We start from the raw sequence: 26,202 nt of genomic DNA, 5'->3' as shown, positions 1-26,202 counted from the left end.
CAAAGCTTATCACAAATATGCAATATTATAAAGTCAATAAAATTGGCGAAAGTAAAATTAAGCCCGCCGGTTTCAAAATCCTCCCCGCTCAAGTACAAAATTTTTCACAAATTTGAACACTCTAAGTACGCGTTTTCGCCATACACGATAAACTTAGCGACAAAGAAAGTTTTTACCACAAAATTGTACTCAAAATAGGTTTTCGGTTTGATCACGATAATTGATATGTTAACAATATGGAACGAATTTTCTTTCCAACAAAAATTGAAGCTCGTAGAGAACTTGCACGCGTTGGTCTCATAAGTAAAGACCTTTACCGCCCTCAAATGATACAATTTGATATCTTAGATGACCCTAGCTGGCAAGCAAATATCGAAGAAAAACGAGGACTTTTTCAGTTAGATCGCTACAAACCTTTCGCTTTCCGACACGGAAGCATGATTTATAACCCACGAGATCATAACTGGCTTCCCAACGCCACAGATAATCCTTCGGTTAACTGTCTTGGTAAAAACCCAGAATACGAATATCATGTCATCCATACAATAGGATGGTCACTTCAACTAACTAACATCACCCTCACTTTTGATGTTGCCACGGAACACATGTACTATGGCAAAATTCGTATAAAATGTGATATAGAACGAGGTCACTGTCCTCCAAATCACTCTATTCAAGCCACAGTTATTTGGGAACCAGAAAACCACAGTCGAATTTTTGATGTTGGAATATCATATGCACGAATGTTTAAATTCCAAAAAAGATACTTTATAGAAAATCTCGAAAATAATGAAACTAAATGCACACATGTACACAAGTCGTTTTCAAAAACATCTATATGATGAATCTGCACTCTTTCGTTTTGAGGTTCTTACAAAACCTCTTTACAAATGTAATGAAGACCGACCATACTACGCCACAAAATATCAAGACATTTTTATGCAATATAAAGAAGGTTTTAATTTTGTCACAGCAACACCGTCATCAGACTTTAATGACGTACACGTCACAATTTCTGACGGACCGTTAACACCCTACACAAAAGCAAATATCCGTGATGGATATGTAATTCCACAAGAATCAAAATTGTACCGTAAATCAGAAAAATACGAACTCTTTCGTGAACAAAATTGGTTTGGCGCAGTTCACCTTTATGTCCAATTGGATGCTAAACTGGTTACAAGATTAGTCGAGTGTTGCTCAAAATGGATCAAACAAGATTAAATATCTATAAAAAACTCTGCGATTTAGACCGCGATCTGAAACAAACTGCTTTTATTTTGCTCACTCAAAAGTTTCCTTCAGTTGGCTACGTTATTACAGGACAGCGAAACACATTCGCTACACTTAAAAGTCAAAATAATATTTCACTTTTTCAATGTAAAGTTGTTTCATCACCCCTTTAAGTACTAGAAAATCAAAGTTTCGAACGTTTTCCAATTTATTAGCAAAAAAACTACATTCTGTAGATCAAGTCACCCGTAAGACTTTTCCTTGGTCTATTAAAGCACCATGTAAATCTGAAAATTTTGATCAACAAATTTCACTTGACGCAGACGGCGATGACACATATCGCATAACACCCCATCCAATTAAGGCGCGAAACCCCGTTAAAACTTTCACGTCCAAAAAAGTTGTAAACCCCTTCACTCACGTTGATTTTACCGCGCAACAACCCGGAATTTACAGTCAACACGACTGGACTAAATCAATCGGTAAGATGATATTTAACCAATTAGTTGATAACGCAGCTGAAAAATTTGAAGTAGCACGCGCAGTTAATTTTGCAGATCTTGCAAAACAAGCACAACTACAAGCACAATTCTCTTTAAAAAACTTTTTATTAACGGTAAAGAATTCACTCTCCGCCGACTTGATTGGCGTGACTTTATAAATGGCAACTATTTAAAAGAATCCCTTATCGGAATCTTTGGATACACTTGGTACGTATTAAGAGAAATCGCCATAATATGGACTGTTATTAACTTCCACAGCGCGTTTTTGTTCTATTTTGTAGTGCATTTAAGACATATAATTTAAAATCTGTTTTAGGACCCAATATCACATTGGCTAAGATTATAACTTCAGGATTCTTTGGAATATTCACTCAGTTGATAGTTGCACTCTACACTCACAACATGAATTGAATTTATTACACAAAACGTTTGAAAATTTCTATAAGAAATTCTCATTCCTAGTACACAATAATCCAAATAAACGCAATACGTCCACTCTACCAGCATCTATTTATCAATGTTACAAAACACCAATTAATTCACGCACAAAACCAAATTTTCAATCCCTACATCTACACACTTTTCAGCCTAATAATCATAAACGCTCACGCGAAATGTCTCTTTCACATGACTCTCTTGATAACGATCCTGATTATCAAGAAATTTCGGAGGAACTTTTTCTTAACCTCCCAAGTACTCGTTTCTAACACTCTCTTTGTTTTAGCGACTCCACTGCGGTCACAACCCACCAAGAAGGAGTATCACCGATCCCCCCAAATGTCGACCTTACGTCATATGACCTCATTATGCTAGAGGTTGATGACATCTTGCCATCATCCCTCACTCCGTTGGTACTGGCACCCACAGTACCTTAGCCAGTATGCGAAATACAACCATCCGCCCTCTTCACGATGGCGCAAACTTCACCACAGCCACAATCTGTGGATACAACGAATTATGCGCGGGTGAACCCACTGCCTTCACCCGCCACTTCTTCATCAAGTTCAGGTGAACTCCACCCTGCAGGACCGCATAGCTAGTCGAAGAGCCCCAAAGAGTTAGTCAGGTGCCACAGCCTACCCCACTCTCAACTGCACAAACAGCAGTTTCAACACAACAACCAGTCCAGCCTACGGATGTTTCATCTAGGGCTGACGAAGTGGCCACTGCTGAGCAATCTGGTCACTCTACATCAGAGACGGTCGTCCCCAACTGGGCGTACTCTGGCAGAATCCGTGGAGCACGACCACGATCGCAGCCGCTGGTTTACCCACCGCCATTGATGCCAACACCACTCACAGAACGCCCGCCGGTACCCTCACCGCGGTACGGCCCGGCCTTACCACCTCTGAAGCCACAACAATCCTTCCCCCGGCCACCTCAACCAATAATTAACCCTGCACTGATCCCTCAGCCAGGAGAGGTCCAAGGGCGACAGCACACGAAATTTGTCCAGCTCGCTCTTCACCGATACAGGCCTCACAATCGCCTGCTCGGCACACAACGAGCTCCCCTCGAGGCTCACAGCCCTCATCCTCCCACGGACGGCCTAACCCTTTTTTGCCAACACACGGCAATCCACACAGATCACAAGGACCCAATTTTCGATTCCACGAATTCACCAATCCTCTTCGCATTAATACCGTTCAGGATATACACGTGCCAGAGAGGATTACCTACACCTCCACTCCGCCTCAGCACACGCTGAACTCAACAGCAAGCTCTTGTGCTCTTGGACAGATAGAGAACGAGTATGTTCATGAAGGACAGGACAGGGACTTGCCCCTCGAACGCTTGCATTTCCCTATTAACTCTCGCTTCACAGAACGGATCTGGCATCTGTCGAAGTACTTTATTGCACTCGTAGATCGACCGAACGATTACCTCAACACCTTCTTCACTAGCGACGTGGCGCCATACAAAATCTATGCCAAGTATGACCCCTTCTACTTGCAGTTCGGTTTTTTACATCCCACACAGATGGATGTAAATAACAATACACCCAAAGTGAATCGGGTGAAAATGTTACACACAATGCACAATTACTTATTTGTGCAGCATCATTTTCAGTACACCAACCCGATCATCCATATGAATTCCCGCCTTCAGTATGCCAACACAAAACTGACTTCGCCGTATTATATGAACTACAGCTATATAATACAATCTAATTACTGTGAAGGCACCCTACGTAATTTTGGTCCCGTCAAAACTTACTTTCTCTTCTCTCCACTCTATGCTAAAAATAATCGCCCCATCCTCGTACCCATCGACTACCTACAATGTGTAGAAAGCGGTGCCACGAAGTGTGCCTATGGTCACACATTCAATCTCCTCTACCGGGACTGGATGGCCAATAAACTTGAAAATCGGCAGCCTTCACAAGAGGAGGAACAAATATTTAATCACCTCCTTGTGCTACAGTCACAGAGCAAGAGTGACCTCTACCCATGCGCCCTTGCAGACTGTCTGGTACGACAATTGAGCTCTTATTCCGGGTTCCAGACAATCGTCTTCTTCCGGGTTCCAGACAATCGAGCTCCAGATTTTGAGTTCGAGGATCGAACGTAGGCCACAGTCCTACACCACCATTTTGGGCTCACAGACACAAACAAATCGAGACTCACTGATCTCAAACTCACAGACTGCATTCTTTCTTTTTATCTCTTTATATATTACTTTCATTTTTTGCTTTCTACAGAATATATAATTCCCCATATTCTTATCTTTTTCCACAAGAATGAAGATTAGGATCAGTTCTTTTCTTCGTTCTCCCCGGTCACGACTTACAAAGAAAGTATTAAATCACACTAATAGGTTTAATAGGAAAAGTAGCTCACACAGTAGCTTAAAGATGGATTTCCAATAGAAGGTAAGCTGGTAAATCCGACTGGTTTTTACTACAGACTACAGACTACAAGCGATCCTCCAACTGGGAAGAAATCCTCACTACAGGACAGTTAGAGCAGTTGGACATACTTTCAACAGGACTGACGTTACTGGCCAGCACACCCTGAAACTGGTACCCTTACTGGACAACTCTTCTCACTGACGACACTAGTCACTATTTTACTGACAGGGACTTCCGACGACGGCACAAGTCACAATCCACTTCAGAGAGGACACAACTCAACACCCACTCGACCCTACCTTTCAACGAGGTTGACACATTTTACGTATTTCTGCTACACTTCACAAATTCGGATTTGAAACTCTCAACCCCGGATGGATGTAGCAGTCAAAGTACTGAATGTGCACCTTTAGCCAATCAGAGACTGAAAAGACACCACTCTCTTTTATATAGAGAGAACTGAACTTAATATAGTCAGTCTTGTAGTTAGATACACCATGTAAATACCATTGACTACGGTGCTATACTTTCTATTCACCGTAATAATAGAAGTTTACTCTCAGTCTTTTACAGAGTCGGTTAGTCTTAGAGATATAGGTAAGTCTATTTCGTGCCCAGAAATAATTAGCTCTAGCTCTTTATACTTTAAGGCTGTAAAAAGAGCCCTCTACGGGTCTGCCTTACAAATATTTATCATAAATGATTTCAAGTTAATCGTAGTAGCCTCAAGTGAATTCTCTTTTATGATCTCTTAATAATCATACAAGTATCACATATGATCTCCTTGTTATCGTACTAAATCATATATCATTTCTAGTAATAGTACATGTATTTAGAAATCGCGTATGATTTGCATGACTTCATATATGATTTTTGTATGATTACTAAGAAGTCGTAACGTGGGTTTATTATGTATTATTCTATGGTTCTACGGTCTGGTTGGGCTTCACTCGGCCCTTCCGTGGCTGCAACCCCTGAGGGGGGGGGGAGTAACGACTACGGATAGAGCTTCGTTACGCTATTTTTTATGTAGCTTTTTACAAAAAAGTGCTTCTAAAGCAATAAGTTTAAAATCAGCCAAAGCAACCAATCATAGTACGGAAAGCATTTGGCTTGAAAAATTCCTTTTATGACGTTCTGCTCTGGGCCCGTTGGGCTCTACTGGTTTCCTTTGTTTCTGCTATACTGAGGTTTGATGGACAGAAATGCCACAACTGTTCTAATGCAGTCAAGATTAAAACTGGTGACCACAACTCCAATCAATTATACTCATCAGAAATCACTTGAAGAAAAGCTTATATGTACTTATAGTCTGGCATGTAAACAAATCAAATCATTTGTATTGTATTGAGACGCCCAGTGATTCGAATCCCGGAAACCCTGCCGGGAAACCTACGAATCTTACATTTTCTCGGTGATCTTGGCGGGAAACCCGGGAATCTTATAGTTTCTCGGTAATCTTGGCGGGAAACCTGGGAATCTTTTATTGTTTGGTAACCTCTTTGAGAATCCTGGGAATCTTAATTTTCTCCCCGGAAAATTAGTAGGAAACCGGGAATGTCAAATTTTCCAATGATCGCGGCAGGAAGATCGAGTATAGTAAATTTTTTCTTTAGTTTAGCTGAAAAAACGGTAACATTGAAATTCTCCGAAGAAGAGTGGGATTTCGGAGTAGTTTAGTAATAATTCTTTGAGTTGGAAAAATGTTGGGATCTATCTATGATTTCCAGGAATCGTTACACAGGGCGCTGTCTTTTTAAGATTATTCACACTTTTTTCAATGACTTTGATATTTCCAAACGGGATAAACAGGTAAACCGCAGCGGGCATTAAGCTCCAATAGAGGTCCAAAGCGGGCTTTAGTTGTCCTAGAAGCGCTTAGCGTGGTGCAGCTGCGGGGATGGCCTTAACTGCGGGGATGGCCTTAACTGCGGGGATGGCCTTTTTTTAAGTTGAAATTTTTAAAAGTTGATGAAGGTCTTTTGTAAGACAGAATTAATCCATATGACCATTTTATGAGCTATATCTTTCGGTACTAAAAACAAACAAGCAAAATGATACTAAATTTTGTTTTTTTTTTCTATTTTTTTTGAAAATATTTTTGAGTTTTTCTAGTCTCTGGGGCCAGAGAATTTCCTTTTAGGTTCCATACTGGGGCACTGCATAGTTTCTATTAACAATGGAATTGGTTTCGACATTTTAATGTCCCGAATTTAAGCATTTTTCTGATAAAATCTGAAAATTTTTTTTAGTTTCTTAAATTTTTTTGTTCAATTTTTGTTATTTGTCCAATCTCAAGTGCCAGAAAACCTATTCCACGGTCTGATGGAAGACTACTGCACGGTTGTTGGTGCCAATGGAATTGTTTTTGGACAATTTAATATTTCGAGTTTAAGAAAATTTTTGATCAAATTTGCTATTTTATCAAGTTTGTCTTTCAACATTTGTCTTTTTTTTTTCAGTGTTTCTTGCCTCGGTAGCCAGGTAACCTCGTCCAGAGTTTGACAGTACGTTAGTACATAACTGCTAGGGGGCAACGGATGGATTTTCAACATTTTAATAGAACTGGTTTCTATTTTTTTGAAGATTGAATTTTTTTCAAAAAAATAGTGCCTATCGATCTTTGAGCAAATGAATTTTTTAAGTCTTTGACTTGGTTTACTAGATAGCCTTTTGTGACACAGAATTGGTTCTAAAGATATAAATATCACAATTTTTAGCAACATATTTTGAATTTTGCAATTGATTTCTTTTTAAAAATAAAGTTTTTCTGCCATTTTCTGAGTTAATCGATCTTCAAGGGCCAAAGAATTTTTGTCAATTCTTGCAGACTTTATCTTGGACCTATTTCAGAGACAAAAATTGATTTTGCACAGGTTTTTGAAATAGGTATATATAAAGGGATCAAATTTTGCCGTTGTGGTAAAAGCTTCAAGAGTTTTAGCAAGTAGTATATTTTTGTTTAGTTTGTTTGATTTTTTTAGTTTCTTAACTTTTTTAAAGATTTTTTGTGTTTTGGCTGGCATTGTTCTTAGAGTAAAATGCATAGAGTACGTCTAAGACATAGACAACTTCTAAGTCTTTCACTCAATTCTTTAGATTGTACTTCAGGACTTCTTCCGCAATGTTTTTTTGTTTCGTCGTCTCCATCGATGATTCTTACGACCTGAAATCTTGGAAATGATTTTTTCGATTAATTCAGTGACCGCTTCTTTGCAGTTAGAAATTGTGTGCGTGACGTTCTGTCTGCTTTTAGGTCAATTGCTTATTTTAGTTCACTAAAAAAAATGTCTTTTGAACTCAATTAAGGAACTATAAATTTTATGAACATTTACTAGTTAAAAATCAATAGAGCGCTTCTAAGTAGTGCAGATGGTATATACCCTAATTCTCGAGAATTAACCTTGAGTTTTCGATTTCGAATATCAATTTTGGGAAGGCTCTTTGTGGGCTTTTTTCGTATAGACCATATGTTTCATAAAATTGACAGTCCGAATCTAACCTAAAAAGTAAAGGGGTTTATCATGGGACTATTATTATTTCTTTAGTTGTTTCAATTCATGGAAGGCCACAAGCGTCAATCGCGGTTTTTTCCCGGCAATCTGCAGTCTTTGCGTATTGTGGCCGGCTGGTGCAGTTGCTTTTGACAATTTTTTTCACATCTAGCTCTCGCTCAAATAATTCTTTGAAACATTGCTGAACAAAAATAACTTTAGGCAGAAATTGTTTGAAATGCTGTAAATTTTTATACAATGGAAGATAAATCAAAGTTGATATATCATAGTAAATATAACAGAGGTAGATATATTTTTTTAAAAATGAAATCACATTATTCACAACACAAAAATTGACACCATTTCTCCGCACAGTTGTCATTACTTCAGCTTTTACGCACTAAAGTTGCGCAATGAGTTTATGATTGAGGCAACTAACTTTGCAGAAACATTCTTTATATTAGACAAGACTACTACTGCATTGAAATTGTAGCAATGAACAGAAGACAATCAGTACCGTTTTAAGAATTTTTTTACTTGTTATAATGCTGGCTCAGTTAATATCTTGAGAAGATGAGTAGGGCCTGGATTTAAAACCAAGCTCACTGCAACATATTCTCACATAATCTGGGTCACAATCTTATGATGGTTCTATATGTCATTGATGGGCGCACTTTTGATTAAGTAAGGGTCAAATTCGAGTGCTAGAGTCAACAAGGAGCCTCGGTAATGTGCGATCACACATAAGGTTCCGACCTCGCTCATCCACAATTTTGGCATAATTGTCTACCAAATTAGGAACAGATAGAAAAACCAAAAAATTCAAGTATTTTTCAAACAAAATAATGTTTGAACGAAAAGATAGCCTCCAAAGCAAATAACTCAGTGGATTAAAACTAATTAGATTGATGAGATATGCCAATATTAAAAAAGCGAGTTAAGACGAACAGCAAAATCAAACAACAACAACAAACAATAATTTCTTTAAGAAAACTTCAAAACCAAGTCAACATAGCGTCAGATAAAAAGGAAACCAAAAAATAACTTGTAATTCACCAGAAAAGATATGGGACCAGTCCAAATAAGGCTTGGTAACAATTAGACAAAAAAAAAACAAAAACTTTAGAGTTAAAAAATTCAATGATTTTTTTATAACAACAACTAATTTCAAGGTAATGAGAACCATCAGAAATCAACTCAAAAATCCCGTAGGTTTACAATTACCATTGCTTCTATAGAAGGGCATTAAGACCTATCCTTAGTTGAGTTTTTGTGCGGTTAAAAAAGAAAAACAAAAGGACAACAAACAGAAATTCATTTAACACTGGCCAGAAAACGCTGTCGAAGCCGTAAAACGATATTTTGACCCTCAAAATATATTTTAGTGCCCCTTCTTGGAACACATATAATGTTGTATGTAATTTCGCATTAATGAAATTAGGCAACAAGTAGATAAAAAAGAAAAAAGGCAAAATTGGGTAATACTTTTGTTCTTTTTTCGAAACAACTTTACTTCCAAGGTCATCAAAGCCGTTAACTACAAAATGAAAATATTAAATAGGTTAATTTAGTCGTCCATAGGAAGCCCTTGAGACCTGCAATTATCTAGAACATGTTTTACGTCTACAAAAAGAACATCGAATTTGACAAAAATGAAAAATTAATTTACTATTTTTTTTCTGAAAACCCTTGTCGAAGCCGATAAAGTCATAACAAATTCTTTCAGAAACAATAGATTTTGTGGCATGAATCCCTTTTGACACCTTTCCTTGATACCAGTATTGTCATAATTGTCCTGTAATTAACAAGACTGCGTAAAAATTGACAATAAAAAGAACAAAATTGCGAAGCTTAACAGAGTTTTTTTTTCAATTTGGAAGCCAATTGTTTTGAAAGTCATGGAAGCAATCAGATATCTAATAGTCTTGGCCGTTAACTTCTTCCATGAAATAGCCAATGAAACCGGTCATTATACAGAAAATTCCAAACGAATAAAACGAAAAATTAAAAACGACAGCCTTGATATGAAATGTTCTGTTCTATAATTAATAGCAAAGGGATCAATTTTTTTGGAAAAAAATTGATTGATTGCAGTTCGGATTCTTTTTGGATTGTAACAGTCTAATATTGATTCACTAGCCCTGCTAGCGTGTTCGTTCATTGGGAATACTTAATTTTCAAAAGTTATAGATATTGATATTTTTTAATTAAAAAATCAAAAATATTTGCTGCGTTTTTGATAACCAACGAGTAAAGTTAAAGAAAAATGGCAAAATTTTAATTACAGAGCACTCTCAACGGAAATTGAAGAAAGATTAGCCCCTTTTGATTCTCTAAAGACTGTATTTGTGTTGTTCGAATGGTTTTCTTTTCCGGCAAATTTAATCAAATTGGGCTAAAGAAGCTTATTTCGTGCGGTTTTCGTTGAAAAAGGCTGAGTTTTGAAATGTTTAGCCATATTTTTTGACAAAACATATGAAGAATAATAGTTGAGACTATTGTTTTGTCTTTACAAACAAACTCAACCACACTTCTTTGAAGTTTTTACAATTCTTAACAAAATTGACGAAAAGAGGCAAAAAGTCCGGAAAATGTTAACAAAAAACAACTGAATTCCTACTTTTTTCAGAAGCCTAAACCTCATTAACTCCCTATAAAAAACAGAAATGAAATAAAAAATAATTCCATGTTCTACGTTGGAGGAGGTTTCTAATGATACCAGTTCCAACACTCTACGATTAATATATCGATCGGCAAAAATTGTCCGAACGATTAAAGCTCTCCATTGTGAGCATTGTTCCTCCCCCTTCAAGAGGGGTCGGAACAACTAGGTAACAACAAGGTCAGGTGATCTTGCGCAAGATTTTGAAAAGAAGAGTCAACAAGGCGTCCAGGTGCTCTCTCTCTCTCTCTCTCTCTCTCTCTCTCTCTCTCTCTAGAATTACTTTTCACAAAAGACAGGATTGAACGTTCCAACCGATTTTCAGCAAACAAAAAGTATTTTAAAAAGTTTGTTGAGAACATTGAATTAGATTGTCTTTACCCTAAGAAAAATTTCTTTTAGATTTGGAAATTTTAACGTTTGATGACTCCGACCAGAAGATAAAGAACACTAAGAGATAAAAAGATCCAATTGCAAAATTACTACTAAGTTCATGCTTGCTAACGTTTTTACGCCATGCAACTCTTTTTATGATAATGTCTGTGTGTGAGATGACAGACTTGACAATGGGTCAAAGCCTTGAAAACCTTGCAAGACAGATTTCAGAGTGTGGAGACGCCGAAAGTGGTGACTTTGATGGTACAGTAGTCTTCAAGAAGCAAGGGAAGCAGTTTCAGAGATCCTATTCAATACCCTGGTTCTCAGTGGTGGTCTAACAAAAAGGTTTGAGACGTTTTATGCAGGCAAGTTTCAATTACGGCAACAAACTTCACAGAAGTGAGGAAAGCGCTGCAAACTTCCATGAGACAGCAGGCATGCTAGTGGACAGGGGTTGCAAAGAACTCATAGTGACAAACATCGGTGCGTTCCTAGACCTTGACCACATTCAATCAGTAGTGAGAAACCCATTCGAGACGTCTAGAGTGGTGCGCAGAAGTTGTGTTAGGATCAGCATACCCTCAAATGAAAGCGATTTCATTTGTGAACTCAACAAAATTTTGATTTGTTTTTAACAAAAGAAACAAAACTTTGTTTTTATCACTAAAAATAAAGTTTTCAATTTTGTTTTCTTCTTGTTTCCTTCACTTTTTGCTTTGTTTTGTTATGTCACTGTTCATTTAATCTCCAAGTAGTCTCAAGATGCTCTGACTGTTGACATTGCTTCAATTTTGAGAAAGGCAACAGCCTTATGAAACTCCAAAAGCGAACTCGGGTAAAACTGGCTCAGGGCAAAAATTGTTACCTATACTGCGCTGCTGTAGAATTGTAGATGAGTTTCAACAGCATGGATTGTGATTGTTTGAGGAAGTGGCACAGACTACTGGGTTTTCTATTTCCGGCAAATTTGGCCGGTGGGTGAAGATCACAAAGTCACCAGTACCAATAGTGGGAGAAACCCAAGCATAGATAAAATGGATAGAAAAAATGTGAGCGTAGAAAAGAACAGAGGCGCGACGGGTCAATCAAAGTAGACTCACAGTCTAGGATACTAATCTGCTTTGTGTCTGCAGACCAGTAAAAAGAAGCTTATGCCTTCGGACTTGCTCAAGGTAAAGAGTGAAGCAATGACCAAATTGGAGAGTTTTGTTCCCAGTGTGGCGACTCCCAGGAAGCTGAGACAAGAGAGTTCATCGGAGTTTCTCTCTGAAAATTTCAAGACACAGTGTTTATACGCAGGCAATATACAGGAAAAGACCATAACATATACGCAAGCTGATAGCGAAACCTTGCCGGACGTAACAAAATGTTGGTTCAGAATTGCCCAAAGTGTTGTAATGCACAGGAGCTGCAGTAATCCATGCAGCAAGAATCAGCAACTTGGTTATAATAAGAGGACAAGAAGAAAGCCTAATAGTCCTAATCCGAGCTATTAAACCTATGTTTTCAATTAGTAAACTGTCTATCTTTATTTGAACAGTCTTCTGAGGAAAAGGAACACATAGGTCAGCAACCTTGCAAACTTGCACCAGCAGGAAAACGAACTGATAAATTGTTTTGAGAGTTACCTAGAGGACATCAGCGGATAACTCGTCGTGTACATAACCAAGTCGCGCAAGCTGATCATAGCTCAAGATGTGATCACCAAGAATTGGGGCTACAATTTTTGAACACAGAGACGTTTGTCATACAAGATGAGGGGTCTGAAAAACTTGGGATCTGGCATCGCTTGATGTACATCCATGCAACGGCAAGACACCAAGACAGCACTAATCTGCAGACAAAAAGAATTGGTATGACGCGAAAGTTTGACCACTCGAAAGCCAAAGCTGATACGAGAGGCCTCAATATGTTGAACAGGCAGCACCATATAAAAGATCTAGCGCAACAGGAAGGATTAGAAAGAAAGAGAAAAGGGAAGCTGACACCATTGAGGAATCCCCGGAGCAAGCGGAATGAGTACGGCCCAGATGGGGCACATGAGCGAGGAATGATCCGCAGGAGGAGTGAGATCCCATCTTGTTGTGACAAAGGGTAATTATGTTAAGCCCCACACTGTCTATGAAGCCAAGCTGGGTGATGTCTGGGCGCAGTAACACATGGAAATTAGGGACGAGCTCAAAGCCCTCCGATGCAAAAAACCCGGGATCAACGGCGACCAATTACAGACAGAGACATAGTCCCGTGTAAATGGCTCTACAAAGTGAAGTTTGACCCAGCAGTCAAGTTGACAAAAACAAAGCTATGTGGAAAAAGCTTCAAACGGCAGGAAGGACCGGACTACTTTGTTAGTTAAGTGCCGACCTGCACGCCGCATTTTTTCAGGATTCTTTTTCAGCTAGCAAAGAAATAGGGCCATGTGAAGCACCAGTTTGTTGTCAGAACGGTTTTCCTGCTTTCCCGAAATGAGGAAGAGGTATATCTGGGACAGCCATGGGATATAGTGAAGCGCAGATCAAATTGAGTTAAGTGAGTATGTTGACTACATAAAGCATAGCTGGCAGATTGCCAGAATATAGCCGCAATAGCTTCGTAGATCTGCAGTCTCAAAAAACAGCAAAAAGACAGACCAAAAAAATTCGTCCTTTCGTTGAAGGCTGATATGTTATATTTTGATTTAAAATCTGTATAGGTTTTTGGTCCCTCTATTAGCTGCTCTCTAATAATCTACATTTGGAGTGACGCACATCCATTTGGCCTTATCTCTTTGAATAAAATTAAATTAAAGTCAATTTCAAAGTGAGAAAATTTTTTTTGTGAGTGAGTTAAGTCAAGTGTGACCAAAAAATTATTCACGCAATTGAACAAAAATACTCGCTCCACTAAGAGCGAAAAGTGACGTCACGTACGCACTTCAATTGAAATTGCTTACGAAAGAATAAAAAAGAAGCGGATTTGAAGTGGTTGTGACGTCTTAAGCTTTGAATCAATTTAAGCTTTGAAACAGGCCGCTGACGACTATTGAAAGAAGTCGGCAACTTTCTTAAAGACATTGGCTCACAAGAAGTTCATTGCTTGATCACATGTGCAGAGACTTCTAATCACAACTCGATAATCATAGTAGCATCCAAAAGTACGAGTGTTCTCCAATGTCAAGAAAACACTTAAAGCAGCTTTTCTGGGGCTACACTGGTTTTTGATCCTCATATTTAGACGCAAAAAGGGTAAAGTCACAGGTGACCACGAACGCTACATAGAAACAAGGTTTGATTGGTTTCAAAAAATTAATGCGAAATCTCAAGAAATCCGGTAGACTTGAATATGAAAATTCAATACAAAATGGGAACAAAGAATTGAAAGAGAGGATCTACAGAAGTTTGGTTGGAAATAATTCTGTAGTTGGCCCTACAGAAGTGGTCAGACATATGTTTCACTGTCAATATACTGTCTCGACACATAAATGCAGCTACGTATCAACACTGGGTCTGCAGAAAACAATTGTTACGCTGTTTTCTAATTTCTTTACACAAAAGAGACTGGTAATGATTTGGTTGTTATGGACAATCAACAACGGGAAACTAGTTGGAGCTCGACGTACGTGCTGGAGCACTCAGCTGGAGTATCAAGAAGCAGGTCAAAGTTGCCCAAAGTTCTGGAAATGTTTGGCATCCAACAGAAAAGTCCAAAAACAATTGGAACGGAGAACCGGTGATTTAGCAGACTTTGCCTGAGCAAAGTAAAGCACAAGAAGAGCAACAAAAATTCATTTCACTTGGGGGCCCTACTGAAGATAATACTATTTCAATGTGGTACGTTCCTGCTGTCAAAATGGCAGCTGACATCTTCACAAAATCCTCGTAACAAAGCTGGAACCATTCGGATTAGTTTTCCAAATTCATCCTCAAATGATTTGGGATAGGATTTCTACCGCTCAGTTGCAATATCAGAAAGGGTCTTTTTTATTTTCACGCATTTACCGCTACGATTTTCACAATCATTCACCACAAATCTTACATTTTCTTAAGCTAATTTTAACTGTGACACCTCTACCCGGGAATCATACTAATATAAATTTGTTTTACATCACTTAGCAGGTGAGTTACCAAGGAAACTGATCTTACACAGTATATCCTATCAAAAAACCAAGAAAAGGTCAATAAAGACTACAATTGATAAGTCTTCTTGAATGTAGAGAAATCTATTTCAGCGCATTTCTTACATAATTTTTAGAAAAGTTCTCGGCCCGGGAAGTTCTGCTGATTCTTTTCATTTTTTGTGTTGCTTTGACATTTTTTGTTTAGTTTCTGAAAGCCAACAATTTTTTATCAATCGTGATTGCTTAGAAGTAAACTTTTGAGTTTATGTTTCTGCAAGTCATGCACTTGGTTAGTTGGCAATACGACCACAGAATAGGTTGAAGTGTCCTATTCGTCTCATTTCAATCGAGTCCCAGATCGTTGGCATCTTCTGGAGTTGTTACAAACTCCGAGCTGATGTTCTCGCATTGATCTGAGACAGTCCTCCTCCTCCTCCTCTGCCTGATGGGAGGGTCAGGCTGTCGGGTCAGAGTGTAATATCGTGGACCCTCGTACACTGGCTCAGGCTGTCTCTGTCCCTCGGGATAGAACACGTGAACAGGTATCCCGTCAACATAAGACAACTCCGAGTTTGTCCTGTACCCACTTGCACCTAAACACAGTCTGTTCATATTTTTCATAGATAGATTTTCTGAGCTGAGAAAATAAATTTTAAACAATTTTGAAGAAATATTCTAAACTATTCAAGAACACAGCGGAAAACAACATAGAAAAACGCATGTGCAGTCGGCTCAAAAACTCCTTTCAACGCCCCTAAATTTGTTTGACTGAATTTAGCGGTGAAATTACATAATTCACGGCTTAACTTAGTGGTGAACTTACATATATTCACCGCTTAGAAAAAATTGTTAAAAAGTGTCAAAAAAGTGTCAAAGTGACAAAAATTTCCGCATTCACCGCTTTTCTTACATACTTTTGCGTTGAATGGCGGTGAGACCTGGACCCGGGAATCTAGTCAAGAACACAAGAACATATCATAAAAGAAGGGTAGTTTGAAATGAAGCGACTCATGTTTACTCACCTCAAAAAAATACGTTCAACGCAACTAAATTAGTTGACAAAAATGAAAAATTGAAAAGAGCACTCCGCTGAAGTTCTTCTAGGTTAACTTAAACCGAATAGTTTTGTTAAACAGAAGAGACCCAAGCGAAATTCTTGCCTCATTTTACTCTTGTAACATCAAGAGTAAGCTAGCACCCCCAAGCTAGTGCGAATTCAAATTGGAATACTAATGCATCAAAAACTGAATTGTCACTTTGTAAATCTAGGGGGGTGCTAAGGTACTTGTAGCTACTCTTAAAGATGAAATGGCCTTGCTCAAAATATGTGAGCTGCATTTCAAATCAGGGCTGGGAATATTTCACACATTTTGGTGGTGAATAGGGTTAAAAAAATGTGAAGTAAGATTCGATCAAATACATGAACAAGCAACTGACCTTAACTTTTGAAAATTCATCACCTATTTATTATAGATGCTGAGGTGTTTTTTTTTGTAAGAAACTGTTTTTGTGATAATTATATACCTGAGGAGACATGGGAGCGTGACACGTACGCATAGACTCCTTCAACATAGTCTCCGATTTCCTTCAGTTTGCAGAACCATAACAGAGAGAGCAATGAGAGAAGAGTGAAGCTAATGACTCCTATTCCGAGTGGGAAGTTGAAACACAAACGAATTGCTTCCTCTGCCGCAGATGAAACCATGGCAACAACAAAGGCCAACACAGGGAACACTTTAGACCGTCTTTGTGACTGTTCGGCATTGTAGTGGATGGAATGGAGCAAAGCATAGCCGGGTATGGTGACAAACCAAATAGGGTAGAATCTCGTGTAGGGTATCTGGCAGGGTAGGTCACTGTAGTGCCAGTGCCACTTGAATGTGTATGGATTTGTCATTGGAGTTGAATGTGGCTCATAATTGTGGATAGTAATTGTGGCATTTGTGTAGATGAATCCTTGGTTGATCTGAAAGTAAGAGTCACCATACATGTAATAAAAATCGAGAAATGGTTGCGATTGTTTGTGTTCGTGGTTTTTGTTTGTGAAGTGAGCTGTCCTGAACACCTGATCAATCACAATGCATCCAATTTCAAAGATGGCCAACTCCACGTAACTGCGGAATGTAATGTGTAGCAACAGAGCACACACTATCATAAAGTTCACTACAAACCAGAAGGGAAGTAATTTCAGGCACGTGTCCACAAATTGACTCTCAAATCTGAAAACTGTCTCGTCTTTCAACAATATAATCATTAATGTTGCCAATGTTCCACAAGTTGCAGTTACCACAATGAATGAAACCTGATAAGCCTTTTTCTTGAAAGTTTTAACCTTTCTCTGTAGCTTCATAGGCACTCGAGCGATGAGAAAGATGAATGCAGTCGCACCACTCACTCCATAGCCAAAGTAGTAGAAATACTTCATAAAAGTGGGAGCAATTGTCACCATCAATGAGTACAAAATAATGAAGAGAATGGCAAAGAAGGCAGCAAGTTTATTGAAGCGAGCAATGTAAACTGCAAATTCTATTCTCCTGTTTCTTTTGGAACAGTCAACAAACTGGTCAAGTGAATAAACAGTGTGCTTTCTATCAACAGTTTTGATAAAGAACACAGTTATGAAAATGAGCAATGTCAACATCAGCATCCCACACGCACTGTATACATCGAACAAAGGAGGCGAGAGATTCTTTATATCAATCTTGAAACTGACAATCGTTGCTTTGTCCAGCTGCGCCTCTCGACTTCGGAAAAATGTTATTAATTCAATTCCATTAGTTGATCGTGCAACTGGAGTTTTCGTTCTAACAAAAATCCAGGGAGCTGTAGGTTCGGAGCTGTCTAACGAATCTCCTGCAACCTTTATTATATAATCATATGTTGCTTTGGTTTCGTCAACGAGTAATAGAATTCCCGCAAACTTCTCAGAGCTCTCTTTCAGAAAATATTCAAAATCCTCCTCAAAAATCGGAGGAATTAGAACGTATGGTAGAACTTGTGAAAAGTTCTGCTCACACTTTGAACAATCCGTTTCAGCAAACGTTTTACTCGGATAAAGCTCAAATGTTGGCCTCGTACTAACTTGTAATTCCCGTTTTGGTACATAACATATATCACAGAAACTGTAGCTTTCATCAGTCTTGTAATTGTTCACTTTAGACACACATACGGACCAATTTGAGTTCTGACAATGAGAAATACACTTTTGCAGAGAAAAGAGCACAAGTGAAGAGATAAAAATAATCATTTCATGTAAAGTTAGGAATACAAAATGGTTCAAACTTTCATCAATTTATATTCCTTTCTCAATTTTTTGTTTCTCAGCTGTTGGTTTTTGTGTTTCCAGAGACAATTTTCTTCCACCGTTCTTACAGAGAATTGAATAACATAAGGATACGGCGTATTAAAAAGACGTATGTGATTTTTATGCTTTTCTATCGCTCTAATGTGACTGCTAAGAACCTCAAAACCTCAAATAATTGAACAAATCGTTCAAGTTTTTAGACCTCAATTTTGTGTTATAGAAAACCAACAATAAAGTTAGGCTCGATCACTAATTTTGAAATTTCATCAAGCAAGAAGTCATTATTTCATACTTTTTCAAGCGTCCCACTTTTTTTTTCAAGACTTCACGTTTCATATCACGCTAAACTTTGAACTCAATCAGATTTGCGCTCATTTTTCACAGTTGTCTCGAAGAGTTCAACCTTACAAAGTGGTATAAAACGAGCAAACAGCTGAGCAAACTTCTTGGAAAAATTTCTTGGAAACCTTAAAAGGCATATTTCTTGGAAAATTTTTTCGGAAGCCCAATTTTTACTCATGAGACAAAGCATACACTTTTCTAAGATAATTAAAGGGGATAATTGAAAACAGGAAACAGTCACAAAATATAACAACTTCGGCAAAGAGGACTTTTTTAAGGTCTATAATTGAGTCAATTTAAAGAAATATTTTTTATGAATTGCTCATTTTTCTCAAAACCATGAAGAGTGACAATAAGAGTGACACAACAGAGCTAGCTGAAGACCACTGCGATCCATTCGCTACTACAATAACATCAAGGAATTCAGAAAAAATATTATTTGAGTTGAACGATTATTCAATTGTTGGATTGATTCGCTGCAAGAGAATTGCAATGATGCTATAAACTTCAATTGAATTCCATTTTTGAGTTTTCAACAGCGAAATTGAGGCCTAAATAAGTTAGATTATAGTTGTCGGAAGCCTTCGGCAATTCGAGCTCAGCCTCGGGAGCAAGCGCCCTCGGCTTTGAGCTCTAATTTCCTTAGGCTTCCAAGAACTATACTCTAACATATACTTGTCTTGAAGAGATCAACCTCATAAAATGATATAAAATGAACAATCAACTGAGCAAACTTCTTGGAAAAAACTCTTGGAAGACTTAAGGCATCTTTGTTGGAAAATTTTATTGGAAGCCCAATTTTTTCTCATGAGACAAAGCATACTATTTTCAAAGATAATTAAAGGGGATAATTGAAAACAGGAAACAGTCACACAAAATATAACAACAGCGACTAAGAGGACTTTTAAAAAAATTATTTGGGTTGAACGATTTTTCAATTGTTGGATTGATTCGCTGCACAAGAATTGCAATGTTACTGTAAATTTTTATTGAGTTCTCTTTTTGTCACTATGACAGTATCTCACATAGATCTAACTTTGATCTAATGAAAGGTTCCTATATATTCAACAATTTTTACTACTTTGACACTTATTGCTTCCAAAAATATTTGTTCTGCGAAATTTGCGCCAATTTTGCAGTTTTTGCTGTTTTGTTACTTAGTCTTCTTTAATGCCAGTTCTCATTGGCTTTTAAGCATGTTTGGGTTTATCAATTTCTTTAGACTAATACCTGCAAATTTCAAGGACATGGACACGATTTGTATTCGAAAATTATTCATGACTTTATAGACTATTACAATTTTTATGTCTAATGGCAGATCTCATGTGCTCTATAATTGGGTATAATTGGATCCATTTTATGGTGTAGGTTCGTACCTAATAGTTTGATATGCTCCGACAAATTCATTTTTGACTATTTTTGAAGTTTTGATTCATGGCGGCTTTTGATGCTACTTTCATTGAGTGTTGCCTTTTTTCAATGAAATTGATATTTCCTTTCTATTGCTAGATAGCGCATTAGAAGTTGAAGATTTAGTTTTAATTATGTGTTTCAGTGAATTTGAAACCTTTTATTGTCAATGAAATTCGTAGAAATCAGTTATTTTCAGATGTAGTTTGTTGTATTTTTGTCTGTCGCAGTTTTCTAGAAAGTTGTTCCTTGCTGTCAAAACTCTCACTGCTTCAACTATTTTGAGGTTAACGTTGTTGGGATTAATCACTTTGATAACACTTTCTCTACCGTGAAAAGATTTTTTGTTTTACTTTCGTGGCTGTCATGGTAAATGTTTTGTTTGTCACGGGAGGCCGTTCAATTAAGTGGCTGATATTAATGTTCTCAGTTGCTTTACTTCTCTGGGTTGTATTTATTTTGGATTGGTACTAACTATCATAAATAGGTAATCAAACATAACGTAATTAGGCTACTTCTAGTCATGATAAATAAAGACGTCATTTAAAAACTCCTACTGGTCTGCTTACGTATTACTGACCTTTTTTTCGTTCTTACGACTTTTGTAAATAAAATTTTATCTAAATAATCATTTTATTAAAATTAGATAATTCCAGAAAGATTGATAAACTCCATTAAAACTTCTTTCAGCGATTCTTGTGTATAAATCATTACTTGGATTGTGAAGTGTGGTTGCATTGTCAAAAAACATAGCAGTTTTTGTGGATGGCATCTCTCTTTTTTAATCTTTATAATAAACATTTTTTTTAAAAATTAGTCTCTAAATATGATAAAAACATTTGGTTCTCTTCTTTTTTACCAAAGCAGTAATTATACGATAAGTATGCAGAGTTTCAAACTCTCTCGTCTTTTCACACTGGCTGAGCTTTTTGACATTACGCGGCAATCGCTGTTTTCCACAGATTCCGTATCTAATTACATAATAGAATACCTGATTGTTGCGTAATTTTATGATGAAAGCACTAACAAGATTTGGCTAAATATTTCGTGTTAAGTTAAGTTTTTCGGACAGCCATTGTTTTTCTGTCATATGCGAATCGGGGTTTTTTCGAGTTGACAATTTTTCCATTGAACTACAATGCATATTTCCATTACATTAATATCTAGCAATTACTAGCTTTTTAATCAAAATTTTTAAGCCTATTTTCAAATAAAAGGCGTCTCTCAATTAATTTTTTTAGGTTTTTTTTGATGAGCAGCTTTGTCTGATTTATGACATTTATGCTACAATCGAATAGAGTTTGGAAAATTACAAATGATTGTAAAGTGGATGAGAGAAGCAGCCTCGTCGTAAATCCTAACAGAAATTGTATAGCAGGATGCGATGAACTCCATACGCGTTTTTTTAACACTGTAACCCGTGTTACGGAAGGTGCACAGAGTGTATTGACGACTCCAATTGCTTTCAAAAATTTTTTGTTCTTCGGATTTTGCGCCTTTATTGTAGTTTTTTTTTGTGTTTTTTTGCTTCCTAATCTTTTTTAATTGTAGTTCTTATTGACTTTTTATTAGGCATGTTTGGTTTTATCCAGTTCTTTAAAATCAATCATTCAGATTTTAAGGATTTGGACACAACTTGTAAAAAAAATTTGTGTTTCTTTATACTATGACAGTTTTTGCCATTGTTTTGTCCTATTTAATGAGAGACCTTATTTACTCTTTAACTGGGTATAATTGGATCTATGTTATAGTTTAGGTTCGTATCTAATATTTTTGATTGGCTTCGACAACCTTTGTTTTCAGCTATTTTGAAGCTTTGATTGTTGGCTGCCTCTGTTGCTATTTTCATTGAGTGCTGCCCCATTTTTATTGAACTTGATATTTCCTGCCTATTGCTAGATAGTGCATTAGATGTTGAAGATTTAAAGTTTTAAATGCGTGTTTCAGTGAATTTGATGCCTTTAATTGTCAATGACCTTTGTAAAAATCAGTTATTGTCAGATGTCGTTTGTTGTGTTTTTTGTCTGCCGCATTCCCTAGAAAGTTATTGTCTGGTATCAAAACTCCCATTGCGTCAAAGTTTTTTGAGGCTGATGTTGTTGGGAAAATTCATTTTGATAACAAATTTTCTTATATGAAATGATTTATTTTTGGTTTACTTTCGTGTCTGTCATGGTAATTGTTTTGTTTGTCTTGGGAAGCCTTTCGTTTAAGAGGCTCAATTCTCTGGATTGCATTTATTTCGGATTGGAAATATAATCTATCATAAATAGGTAATCAAACATAACGAAACTAGGCTATTTCTAGTGATCATATTTAAACACGTCATTTAAAACCTCCTACTGTTCTGCTCACGTATTACCAACTTTTCGTCGTTCTACGACTTTTTTGTAAGTAGAATTTTATCTGAAAAATCATTTTCTGAACAATTGGATAGTTCCAGAGAAAGTATAAAAAACTACATTTCAGTGATTCTGGTAATTAAATCATTGCTAGGATTGTGAACAGTGCTTGAATTGTAAAAAGATGTAGCAATTTTTAGAAAAAGGAAGTAGACGGCATCTCTTTATAAAAACCTTTTAATAAATAACCTTCACTTTAAAATTAGTCTCTCAATAGTAAACAATAAAATGTGGTTCTATTTTTTACCAAAAGAATTTTTATAGCATAAGTATACGGTGTTTTTAAAATCTCTTGTCTTTTGAAACTGGCTGAGTTTTTTCGACCTTACGCGGGTAATGTCCAAAAAATCGAGTATTTTTGTAGTAAATTTTGTCACGTATTTCAATGACCCAAGTTTTTAGATTAGTTTTAAGCCTGTGTGTAAACTGGTTAATTTACGCGCAAATAATTCAAAATTGCCTCACAATCACAGTTTTCCGCAGGTTAAATATCTAATTATAGAAATAAGAGAAAGCCTGATTGTTGCGTAGTTTGATAAATACACATCTCGATTCTAATTAAGGATTAAGAGGACAATTAGCGGTTTTGAAATTATTCTAGCACTGTTCACTGGAACTATTAAGTGGCAAACTAAGGGCCAGTAAGTTGTATTAGAGTGTGTAAGCAAGTTGTGATAGTCATTCAAGTGCTCTGTGCATTGCAGATTTTGGGATTATGAGAACTCTTATTAAAAAAAATTACGTGAGAAGTTTTATGTTGAATTTTTTATTAAATGTGTCTTCAACAGACATTAATAGCAGATCATAGGAGTATACGTTTTAAAAGGTATGAGTAAGGACAACGGAAACACGAAAAAAACTTATAAAGATTTTTTTTCTTCAATTTGGCAGCCATTAAACTTCTTTCCCTCTGAGCGGAAAACATTAAGTAGAAAGTAGAGACATTAAAATGTTTTCGAAGCAGTTAATATGAACTATGCAGCACTTACAATAAATATTTTTCTTCTGGCCTGTCATCTTTTTCTTACGTTGGTGCGCGAATATTTTAAGTTTCAATACGTAAGTATGTATAGAAATATATAAAAACTTAGTGGTGAATTTCTTGATTTTTAGATTCTTTATTTCTTGGTCGTCAAAAGAGTTTGTTTCACTGACACTGGGTTTTTGCGAAGAATTTTTTAATGTGACCAATTTTCAAGATGAAAGCATTAAAAAGCTTTGGCTTAAAATTTTGTGTTAAGTTAAGTTTTTCCTAGAGTCATTTTAATTTTGAACTGCCTTTATTTTTCTCTTAGATGTCAATCGAGGTTTGTCCTAGTTGGCAATTTTTCGGTGGAAATCTAATCCCGGGATGAACCTTCTTAGACACCATATCAAAGAGCATATATGGTTCCATTCAAGTCAAGGCAAAACTTCTTTTATGATTATGCTATGGTTTCTAGAAGACATATATGATCTTGGGTATGTTTTCTAAGATTTTACACATAAAAGGTAGTTTCAGCAGAGCAGAACGTTTTCGATGATTTTCTCACAGTTAGAAATTTTTATGATCTTGGATAGGGTATCAAAGAAATTATTATGGTGTTCGATACGGTATCTAAGACACCATATATGATCTTAGGAATGGTTTCTAAGATTCAGCCAAAAAATTCCAAAACCGCAACCTTATGAATGCTTTTCACTCCATTACCACAACTCTTAATATGTATGATCTTGGTTATGGTATCCAAGAAACCGTTATGGTCTTTGATATGGTATCTCAGGCACCATATATGATATTGAAAATGGTTTCTAAGATTCAGCCAAAAAATTTCAAAACCGCAACCTATTGAATGCTTTTCACTCCATTATTGCAAATGGTATATTTTATGATCTTGAAGGTAGTATCTAAGAGGCCATTATGGTCTTTGATGTGATATCTAAGACACCATAGATGATCTTGGAAATGGTTTCTAAGATTCAGCCAGAAAATTTGAAAACTGCAACCTAGTGAAAGCATTTTACTCCATTATCACATATGGTGAGACATTCAACAAAGAGTAATCGTGAACTGTATAGCATCAACGAAATGCGACAATGGCAAACTAAAATGGTACTAAAGCAAGCTAAATTACATTAGAAATATTACTGAATTGCTGATCTATACCTCATTTTTTGAATTACTTTTGATTTCAAAAATTGCCCAAAGGGCGTTATTCACGGCGTTAAACGGCATCCCTGGCGTGTTTCTGGGAGTAATTCCAGTCCTTCCCAACGCTCCTGGTTGCGGCAAAACTTCATGAAGAGGTTGAAAAAAACTGTCAGAAAACGGAAGCATTTTTTGTTTTTATGGGCCATAGATTTCTATGGTCTTGGATATGGAATCTAAGACACCTTCAATTTCTTTGTTATGTGAAACCGTTTAAAAACAATTTGTTGTCCCTTTTTTGCCATTTTCTGCAGTATTTCGAGCTCTTTTTACCAAAAAATTATGTTTATGGTCTTCTATGGGCTATAGGTTTCTATTGTCTTGGATATGGATCTAAGTCCCCATAAAAAGTTTTTTATTTACTCAAGAGAAAATCTTTTCTGTCATCTTGTGCTTAATATGCGATCCAAAAAACGTCATTTGAGACCTTGTTGTTTTTTTGTATGGTCTTTGATATGGTATCTAGGATACCATAAGAACCATACATGACTTTGATGCGGTATCTAAGATTGATTTATGGTGGTCAGCCCGGGATGCGTATTTCGATTACCTTAAAATCTATCAATTACTGGCTTTTTAAATCAAAATTAATAAACCTATTTTCAAACAAAAGTCGTCTCTCAATGAACTTTTTTAGGTTTTCCGGATGTGGAGCCTTGTCTCATTTATGACATGTATGCTACAATTGAATGAAGCTTGCAAGACTACACATGATTGTAAAGTGAATGAATGGTGCAGCCACATCGTAAATCCTAACGGAAATTGTATTGTAGGATGCGATGAAATTCATACGTGTTTTTTTTATGAACACTGTAATCCGTATTATCTAAAGTGCACAGAATGCATCAACGACAGCCATTGTAAACATGGCAAGGTTTGTATGTCCCCGGGCAAATGCGATTGGAAAAAATAAAGAACAGTGTTCTATGGCTTGACGTAATGCAATTCCCAAGAAATCTGAACTGATTGCAATGGCAGAATAAATATCTTTAGTGTAATAGTTTGTTTGATCGTATAAATTCAAAGCTTTTCAAAAACCAATTTGACAACCGGATCCGAAAATGTATTGAACAGGAGTGTACCGGAACCAGGTCGAAATGTTGAAACGCCCTGAACTGAAATTTTTGTCAGTGCGCTGGAAAGTGCTGAAATGCCTTCAAACTTTGTGAGAAGTCTGCTAAAACTACAACACAAGTTTGATAATTAAGCGCTTTCATGTTTAAGTTTTTTTTGTGCTGACATTAGACGTATACGTTTTTCGGCGTTTTTCTTTACACATTTTTTTTGCATTTCAACGCAAAATCGTGCAGGGTTTTCTACTGAAAGAAGGAAATTTCAG

At 36.8% G+C, this 26,202-nt stretch overlaps 1 protein-coding gene and 1 long non-coding RNA gene across 2 annotated transcripts in view; one reads left to right on the top strand and one right to left on the bottom strand.

Annotated features, from left to right (window-relative positions):
• The window catches only part of LOC142344564 (uncharacterized), an 89,456-nt gene extending 63,539 nt beyond the window's left edge, over window positions 1-25,917 (top strand). The window contains exon 3 of the long non-coding RNA XR_012759270.1: window positions 25,501-25,917. This is a non-coding gene — a long non-coding RNA (uncharacterized LOC142344564). The remainder of the gene's footprint in view (window positions 1-25,500) is intronic.
• On the bottom strand, window positions 15,372-18,464 carry LOC142354186 (uncharacterized). Its single transcript, XM_075406473.1, has 2 exons — window positions 16,742-18,464; window positions 15,372-15,810 (listed from the first exon to the last, which is right to left on the bottom strand). The coding sequence occupies exons 1-2, from the start codon at window positions 18,462-18,464 to the stop codon at window positions 15,560-15,562; spliced, it is 1,974 nt and encodes a 657-aa protein (XP_075262588.1). The 3' UTR covers window positions 15,372-15,559.
• Window positions 25,918-26,202: the final 285 nt, after the last annotated feature.

This window comes from Convolutriloba macropyga, chromosome 1, assembly GCF_964194025.1.
Source record: "Convolutriloba macropyga chromosome 1, txConMacr16.3, whole genome shotgun sequence".
NCBI classification, from domain to species: domain Eukaryota; kingdom Metazoa; phylum Xenacoelomorpha; order Acoela; family Convolutidae; genus Convolutriloba; species Convolutriloba macropyga.
This window is presented reverse-complemented; position numbering and strand designations above follow the sequence as displayed.